The 9,680-nt window shown below is 40.0% G+C and overlaps 1 protein-coding gene across 23 annotated transcripts in view; it reads right to left on the reverse strand.

The window, feature by feature from the left end:
* The window catches only part of Hipk1 (homeodomain interacting protein kinase 1), a 50,398-nt gene that overhangs the window by 21,960 nt on the left and 18,758 nt on the right, over positions 1 to 9,680 (reverse strand). For all 23 annotated transcript variants that reach the window (XR_015666922.1, XR_015666923.1, XM_087629171.1 and 20 more), the window contains 4 exon segments: positions 7,356 to 7,479; positions 2,942 to 3,061; positions 2,134 to 2,220; positions 37 to 221 (listed from right to left, as the gene is read on the reverse strand). Coding sequence is in view for 21 of the 23 variants with exons in the window: in XM_087629171.1 (XP_087485297.1) it covers positions 37 to 221; positions 2,134 to 2,220; positions 2,942 to 3,061; positions 7,356 to 7,479 (516 nt within the window). In the remaining 2 variants the exon portion in view is untranslated.

Below are 9,680 nucleotides of genomic sequence, written 5' to 3' on the forward strand. Positions count from 1 at the left end.
CACAGCACGGCACAGGCCCCGATACTCCATACTCACTGGTTACTGTGTGGAAAGTCCAGAAGGTGGGTCATTGTCACGAACTGGTGGTTAAGAGTTTTCAGAGGCGTGACTCTCTTGTCTGCATCAATCGTCAGCATTTTCTTTAGGAGATCAATGTATTCTCTCCGGTCTGCCTTTTCTGCCAACATGTCTGTTCCCTCTAAGTCTGTAGACATATTTACCTTTGGAAGCAAAGGAAGTTAGAAATAGTGCATTTCTTGACTTAAGTTAAATAGTAGATTAAGAGCTCACTGTGTCTGCTTTTCTTTCCAAACAAGAGAAAGCAGATATTTATACTAGCATTTTAGAAAAGAGAAAACTTGGAAAATTAAGTTTAATTACAGAATAATAATTTCCATGGGAGGAAACTCTCTGCCTATGTGGTACAATAGAGCCAAATTGATTCTTGGCATTAAAATTTTGAAAGAAGTTGAGCAAAAAGATGTTTGTTATTATTGAAATATACAACAAATTTCTATTTTTGAAAAAATTAAATGGCATAGTACAAAGTATTTACATTTGGAATACAGTAAGCATTCCTATGTGGGCTGTGGGAGTCAAACTCGGGGTCAGGCATGGCAGCAAATGCCTTTACTCATGATGGAGCCATCTTGTCAGCCCAGGACAAAACTCTGCAATGAATGTTAGTGATCTTCATCAGCAGTCCACATAAGCTCCGAAACAATTACTTACTCAGTGGAGAAACTGAGACAAAAAAGACGCCTTTATAAACATTACTCTAAAATAGCAGATCAGTAAACAAAAGCAAAGGAGAAACAGTCACAAGGTGACTGCTGCTGTTTAAAAGACCTGAGATCAGAAGTGTTTCAGATTCTAGAGCCTGAAGTTCCAGGCATGATGGCTTTAATCCCAGCACTCAAAGGCAGAGGCAGGCAGATCTCTGAGTTTGAGGTCAGCCTGGTCTACAGAGTGAGCTCCAGGACAGCCAAAGCTACACAGAGAAACCCAGTCTTGAAACAAAACAAAGCAAAACAACAACAACAACAACAACAAATTTGGAATATTTGCACAGTCTTGTGCTTAAAGAACTACAGATTTGAGAACATCTTTCAGATTTATGGTGTGTGGGTTAAGAAAACTGAAATCAAGTATCTTCAAAGTATCCTATAGAGGTTTGGCCTATTGCTATGCATTGTAATGCTAAATTCTATTCCCCAAAGTCTAGGCCTAAGAGTCTCAAGTTTACAAGCCTTTGTTGCACAAACTTTGTCCCTCGATCTAAAACTGTAGGTTAAATGGAAATGACTTTAGCCAATTACTAGAAGGATTAGAGGTAGGTAGGTTTGAAGTGACCTGTCTGGAGTGGGAGAGAAGAGGAATGACGAAGGAGGAGGAAACCAAAGTCAGGGGGAGAGGAACCAGGAGCAGATGGCCAAGAGAAACAGCAAGTATCTGGGGTACACTGCTGGGGAGGCAACCAGGCCAGCAGTTAGCAGAGTAGACTAGGGGTGACCCCCAGAAATTGTCAAAGCCAAATAAAATGATCATGGTCTGCGTCTCATTTATTTGTCAGCTAGTCAAGGTAAACTTAAGATGTTAGTACCACAGTATCCACTATTGGGATTCAGACAATCTTTTGAGACAGTCTGACTCCATAACAGGTTTTAATTGGCAGCCTAGCAGGCTAGGCCTAAAAAACTAGGCAAGTCCAGGCAAGTCAGTTAAAAACCCCCAGGCTTCAGAAAGCTAGTCAGAAACTAGAAAGTGCCCAACCACTAGCCTGAAGCAAGGACATGGTCAGCAAGGGGCCATACCTCCCCAGTGACATTTTCCAGCCCCCACGCCCCCAATAATGGAATGTCCTCAAAGATGGGGTAAGATGGAGGTCATCTACCCTGGAGCCCCTAACAGGCTTTAAACCTGGCCTGCAAGCTCATTTGGCTGTCTCTCCATTTTGAAATGAGGGACCCTTGCATGCTGGTTTTTGGCTTCTGCACACTATTTGGGTCTGGGGTATCAACAGACCCTTACATTTTTAATACATGGCAAAATATTAGCACATATAATTATCAAAACTGTCTCTGTCGGAAGCATCATATAAACTCCTGCCTCTCTGAAGCATGCCACACTTACCTGAGCCATGTCATCTAAACAGTTAAAAATGTACTTCCGAGCTTCTTTTGACTTTATTCCAGTCTCTAATTCATGTTCTTCTGGTGTCTATGAAACATGAATTTTTAAAAGCATGTTATTTTCATGTTTTTAATTTAACCTGAAGCCAGAGTACTGAGACTGTATTGTATACTGTCAACTACAGAGGACAAAGACAGCCTCTGAAAAGCTTGCAGTGGAGAGGAGAGGTGTGAACTTACTATTGGATTGGGCCGTCCTTTCAGCAATTCTAAAACAGCTGGCACAGGGTTGCCCAGCACCGAAGGTCGGGTGACAAGGATGCTACCATTCTTCTCTAAAGCTTCTTGGACATGGACATACACAATGCTAATTGTTTACTAGGCTCAGAGGCAGAGTATCATGAGGTTACTTGATTTCTCACACTGAAGGAGTAGGCTCAGAATTAAAGACTCTGGAAACCTCTAAGGCCTGAGTGTTGAGAGTTAGAGGTGAGATTTCTCTGACAGTCATTACTACACTTGTCTAGTTCCCACACCACTTACTGAGCACTACTCTCCAGTTTTCCCTCAACTACTGATCCTAACTATGCAACACAGCCTCAACCAGCTGGACTGGCTTCATTACCTTGATTTTTATCCATGCATGAGGCTAAACAGATATAATAAAATAATTTTTCAAGAGGTTCTCCCCTACAAACATACCTCCTCCCCCACTTTCCCTCCTCTAAGTCAAGAAATTATTCACTAATATCTAAATTCAAAGTTGGGGTGGGGAGTACAGAAACGGGCTGTACACCAGGAAGACGTACCTTAAGCCTCCACAGTGGGTACCCCAAATTAGGATCTCTGTTGAAAAACCTAGTTGTTTTTGTTCCGGCACTGAGGAGATATTCAGCTGGCAGGCCTTGTGTTTGTGAGATATAACGAATCTGAAACACCAAAACCACCAAACATCAATTTCAAGTGGAAAAAATTATCAAAAGCCTTTACACTGAAATATTAACTCTGGCCAAAAAGGGGTGTGTCACGAAGAAATTAACTCTGATCAACACAACGGAAATGTACCTATAGACAATCTATACCCAGAATGCACAGCTATAGGGATACCCAAATAGTTACTTAGTAACTACTGTGAAGTACTATTTTAAACAAAACTCAGTTTTGAAATATTTTTAGTGCAATCTTTTTTAATAAAAAGTTGTTAAAAAAAAAAACAAACTAGATTTCTGGGGCAGAGCAGAATAGTTTCCAATTCAGAAAACGTAATGAGGAGCCTAGAGCAGTGCAAGAGCAAAGCCGGGATGTAGCTGAGATGCAGGTGCTAAGGACAGTCCGTGGGTGCAGCCTGATGTGAGCACGTAACACACGTGCAGACTACATGTGGACTGTGGGACTAGAGCAATGGTTCTGGTTAAGAGCACTTGGTGCTCTTGTACCCACATGACATTTTACAACTGTTAAGTCCAGTTCCAAGGGACCTGGTGCCTCCACTAGCACACGTGGTTGGTTTACAGACATTCATGTAGGCAAAACACTCAAACTATATAAATTTAAAAGGAATTTATCAATTGTATTACGCAGTTATCAGCATGTAATTTTTTAAAATATCTTTCTTAATCCACAGCCTGCGAGAGGACAATTACGTGTTTTACTCATCGCTGAGTTCCTGCACTAATCCAAATAGAATGGCTGTCCTCTAAGGCTAGATCAAAGACCCTAAATGTAAGAACTTAGAATGCAGGCTGGAGAGATGGCTGAGTGGTTTAGAGCACTGGTTGTTCTTTCAGAGGTCCCGAGTTCAAATCCCAGCAACCACATGGTGGTTCACAACCATCTGTAATGAGACCTGATTCTGGTGTGTCTGACGACAGCTACAGAGTACTTACATATAATAAATAAATAAATCTTTAAAAAATAAAGAACTTAGAATGCTATCAGAAGAAAACTAATAGGGAAGCTGTATGATACTAGATTTTTCAAGTATTTCTTGGATATAATACCAAAAAGTACAAAGAAAGAAAAACTATGCTTCAAAGTAAAACAATGTTTGTGTACCAAACACCATCATCAATCTAAAAAGGAGTCCACCGAGTGGGAGAAAGCATGGGGAAACCCCATCTGGCAATGACTAATACTTAGAATAGAAAGAGCTACAACTTAGCAACTAAAAGCCAACCACAGTGAAAATAGGCAATGAACCTAAACCAACATAAAACATCCAAGTGTTCAAGAAGGCCATGGAGAAAGATCACTGTAGGGAATGCAAACCTAAGTTACAACAAAACAACAACCTCACAAAGATAGCTGATGTCTACCTGGGAAGAACTAAACACTCAGGTGCTGCTGGCGAAATGTTGAGACCTCTGTCTAAAATATTTAGTGGCCCTTCAGAAACGTAACTACTGTCACTATGACCTAACAATTCCACTCCAAGCTAAATATGCAAATGGAGGGATTCTGCTCATTTGGCAGAATAATTACCTGGCATGTATAAGGCTGTATGTAGCACTATTAAACCAAAGGGAAAAAGAGAAGAAGGAAGGAAAGGAGGATATTGGGTATTTGTTCACTGTTTACAGAAGCATTACTACCATAGGTAAAGGTAGTGGTAATCGTGTATATTGCTACTAACAGATGGATAAAAAAAATGTGGTATGTGTATACAATGGAACATCATTTAGCCATAACAAGTTTGTCACAGAATAGCACACTTTCTATGGATGAATATTTATGAAATGTCAGAGTAGGCAAATTTATATAGAGAAAGAATAGACTAGTACTTGTATAGAGCTAAGAGGAACTGAAAAGTTTGGAGGATAAAAGTATCAGCTAATGGATTCTAAATGTCAGACAGAATGTTCTAAAACTGATAATGGTTGTGTATCCCTGTAAACACACTAAAAAATAATCTGTACACTTCAAATAGTTGGCAGTATGTAAATTCTAACTCTTAACATTAGTTTTATAAAAGCAAACAAAAATATCTCAGTTGGACCCTGCTATATGAATCCTTTTATATTGCCCAGATGGACCACAATAATCTATTCCCAATCCTGCTCGTCAGCACCGTCATATTTATTTGGTGGGCAGAGTCTACAGCTCCTATTGGATTCTCAGAGGGTTTAAGAAGGACTAAGAATATTGAGTCCATTAAGATTAGGATTGTGCATCATTTCCTATCCCTGTACTTTCTTCTTGTAGACCAGAAAGCCAGTTTGTTTCTTGCAAAGTAGAAAAGATTAAAAAACTTACAAAGCACAACAAAACTGGTCACTTGAACAACCTGTTTCATAACCCATTCCAAGTTGGTTCAAAAAGGAGACATCTATGGTAAGAGAACAAAGTTTTGCCTTTCTTAACCTTCTAATTACAAATAACTATTTCTTAAACACAAACAAAAACGTATGTATCTGGTATGTGTCAAGGGTGATGTTAGCTGAGGATAGACTGGTGAAATGGGAAGTCTTTACTATTAAAGAGCTGCCGATATTGTGTAGCCTTTTTTTTTTTTTTTAAGAGCAAAAAATAGAAATTCGGGCTGGAGAGATGGCTCAGTGATTAAGAGCACTGGTTGCTCTTCCAGAGGTCCCAAGTTCAATTCCCAGCGACCACATGGTGGCTCACAACCATCTGTAATGAGATTCGATGCCCTCTTCTGGTGCTTCTAAAGACAGTTACAATGTATCCTATATCTAAAATAAATAAATAATTCTTTTAAAAAAAAAATGGAAATTCAAATTATTTCCACAGCCAAACTTTATTGAATGGACCGATTTCTTTAGAAACGGTAGCCTGTCCTACACAGTAGTTATCTTTTCAGTTCATCAGTCAGTGGCGTACACATGGAATCCTGGCCAGTACTTGGGAGAGGCCAGAGGCTAAGGCGTTCGAGGCTGGTCTCCACAACACAGTACGTTCAAAAGCTATTTTCTAGCTCAGATGGCTCTCAGAAAGCCTGTGTCAGAAGCGAGCTAACCTGCAGCGCAGCCGGACCTAACATGTAATAAAGTAACGAGAGTTTTGAGTGAGCCAAAGTTTACCAACCTCCCGGTGAGCCTTACTTTGCTTTCATCTCTGACCTAATAAAACAGAATTGACTAAATCAGAGCTAATCAGCACAGAGCTGGCAGAATGCCAATCACACGAAATAGAAAATAAAATGCTCGTTTATTACAGAGGTAAAACATAACGAATGGTAGAGAGAAAAAAAATGTTTTTGTTTTATTTAGCTTTCAAGACAGGGTTTCTCTGTATAGACCTGGGTATTCTGGAACTCACTCTGTAGACCAGGCTAGCCTAGAACTCAGAGATCCACCTGCCTCTGCCTCTGCCTCACAAGTGCTGGGACAGGCACCACTGCCTGTCCAAAAAAAAAAAAAGTTTTTAATCATCAGTAACAAGTAGACTCCTGTTCCTCTATCTAAAAACTTTGCTAGCACACTCCTTTCTCTAGAATCTACTGCACTAGTAACTACAGTTGACCGACCCTTCAACAATACAAGGGTTAAGGCACCAATGTTTCATCCTGTATTACAGTCAAAATCTTGCAGACACCTCCCCCAAGCCAATGTTGGTTATCAAATTTAGCTCTCATATGCTAGTTAGATGAGTGTACTGTCACTGAAGCTTTATCTCCCCCATTTTGGATCCCCAAACTTAAATGTCAATAGCCTAGTGTTAGGTAGAAACCTTACCAAAACTTAAACAGGTGATTAATTACCAGCATGCAGAATTTTAAGCGGATGCTCACAGGCCTTTGTGTTCAGTCTACCAACACCAAGAGGTGGCTGCCAGGCGGCTATAATAGCACAGTGCACACCGAGTTAGGGTTTAGCTTGAGTTTCTGTTTAAGAATGGCACAGGCCTTTAATGCTATCATCAACCTAGTCTACAGAGTCAGAGTGAGTCTTAGGGCTGTGCAGAGAGACCAGGTCTCCAAACAAAGGGTGGCATCTCAGGTGGTCGAGTGTACATTTTTGGAAAGCTTTGACTTTTAAAACTAGATTTGTAAAGGGAATGATGAAATTATAATCTCAAAACTAAAAAGTATTTTTTAAAGAATGTTTGTATGTACTTTTGGTAGGTAATAATACAGTAGACAATCTGTCAACATCTATTTGATGCGCTTAGGACACCCTTAATTTTTCAATGTCCCCGTGCTGTGTGGTCTGCGCAGTCTGAATGTGTGTTGCCTTCCATGTGCACACAAGTAAGCAGGCTTACCTGATCGTATTCTGAAGCACCAGGATAAAGAGGCCAGCCCAGGAACAGCTCAGCTATTACACAGCCCAGCGACCACATGTCAATAGCCTCACAGAATGGCAACCCAAGGATAATTTCAGGAGCTCTAGCAAAACACAAAGATGCAGGATAAAACAACAAGCATTACTTGAGGAAATGAACTATGATGACTAAATTCTGCTGTAGTGTCAGCAACAGGCATATTTGTTTAAGGGAACTAAAAACCAACCATCAGTACACAACTATGCGGCCAACACTCTGGGGCCTGGTGTGTTTCAGAATCCACAAGTTTTGAACTGCAGAAAGATAATATAAAGCATAATCTACATATCCTATAATCCCACTGGAGTTCATGACAGTTCCACATAACTGAACACATTAATATCTGTTTTTAATTAGAATTCTAAATAAAAGATCCTAATTTTTTTCTCTGAATACCTTGTTGCCTTACTATATCTTCATAACAACAATGATCTCTGAAAAGATGATGCTTGCAGCAGACTCAGAAGCCATCCTAAGAAAGTTTGAAGCTAAGCTCATCATTTTAGCTGTCACCATTTAACTTCCACTCTGTGCCTTGGGTTCCTGATAGACAATACAGACAGTAGCATTCAAGGTCACTACAAAGTTTAAGTAAATTAATAAAGTCTTGGGCAAGGGTTTGGCCCATAATAAGCATATGTAAATGTTAGGTATAAAATAACTATTATTAGAGTACCATTATTTTGAGTCTTGAAACTGTACTTTTAGGAATTTCATTTTCATTAATGCTTCAAGTACAGTAACCTATAAACTAAAAGCTCTCTATAGGCAAACACACTTGAAATAAAGTTATTGCTCCCACTGATAGAGCAGGAAACTGCACAAGCACAGTTAATAATTGATAAAGGTGACTCAGAAATCTCACTCCAGGGGCTGGGGATTTAGCTCAGTGGTAGAGCGCTTACCTAGGAAGCGCAAGGCCCTGGGTTCGGTCCCCAGCTCCGAAAAAAAGAACCAAAAAAAAAAAAAAAAAAAAAAGAAATCTCACTCCAGAATTAAATAGACCATGCTAACTTTCAATAAATAAAAATTATCTATATTTGCATCCTCATAAATGTATCTGGAATGGTGGCATGAACATAGGTCACATACCCGAGGTCTATGCCCAGAGTCCACAACGGAGGAGGAGCAAAACAACCTCCACAAGTTGTCCCTGACCTCCATAGACATGTTTCCCCCAGGTACAAATTTAAAAAACTAACAAATAAAACCACTGAAATCTCAACTCCCACTGGGCAGTGGTGGTACACACCTTTAATCTCAATTAATGAGGAGGCAGAGGCCGATGGATCTCTGTGAGTTCAAGGCCAGCCTGGTCTACAGATCAAGTTCTAAGGATAGCTAGGGCTACACAGGGAAGCCCTTGGAAAAACAAACAAAACAGCCAAAGTAAACAGTAAAAGATCCACTGATTACTAGTGTGGCTGGGTTTTGGTTGAATACTGTTTTAGTATTTTGAAACAGTCTTGCTACGTAGCCACACTCATTCTATGGCCCAGGCTGACCTTGAATTTGGGATTCTCCTTGGTGTCCCAAGTGCTAGGACTACAGCATGCATCCCCATGACTTGCCTAGAGTATTTTCCCAAAAGGCATCCTCTACAAGCACTTAAATATCAACATCTTTAGGAAACAGGTAGATTGGGAGACTCCAGAGATTCTAAGCCATTTTCTGATCCTTACTTTGAAATAGTAGAAAATCTAGGCCTTTCAAACTCATTCTGCTAGCCAGCTAGAGTAGAACAGCTAAAATCAGCTTCTGTAGCATTTGATATGAACTTTTTGTTCACCAAAAACAAACAAACAAACCAAAAAGACAAACAACGAACCAACTCTCATAGCCATCCCCTACTGGGCGCGCTTGTGCGGTCCTGTAATTCCAGCAGGAGGGTCACTGCAAGTGTGAGGCCCCCCTGGTCTACAGGTAGCTCTGAGACCTGTCTATAAAAAAAAAACAAAAACAAACAAACAAAGGAGAAAAGTGGTGTGTGATGTTGCAAGTAACTGCAGCCATTTACGACTGATGGAATTTCACAATTCAATTAAATTCCAACCATTATACTATGTTTTTATGATCACACAAGCCTGAAAGGAACATTAATAAAGCCAAAAATGAGAGTACCCAGAAAAAATATAAAAGCTTTTCTAAAACTGAAAAGAAAAAAGTCTTACTTTCAGTGTGCAGCAACATTAATTTCCAAGTTCATGACAGCACCAGAAATAGCTGGCAGGGCAAATGGACATGGCAGGGCAAATGGACATGGCT

This window comes from Rattus norvegicus, chromosome 2 (assembly GCF_021556685.1).
Source record: "Rattus norvegicus strain SHRSP/BbbUtx chromosome 2, alternate assembly SHRSP_T2T, whole genome shotgun sequence".
Taxonomy (NCBI): Eukaryota; Metazoa; Chordata; class Mammalia; order Rodentia; family Muridae; genus Rattus; species Rattus norvegicus.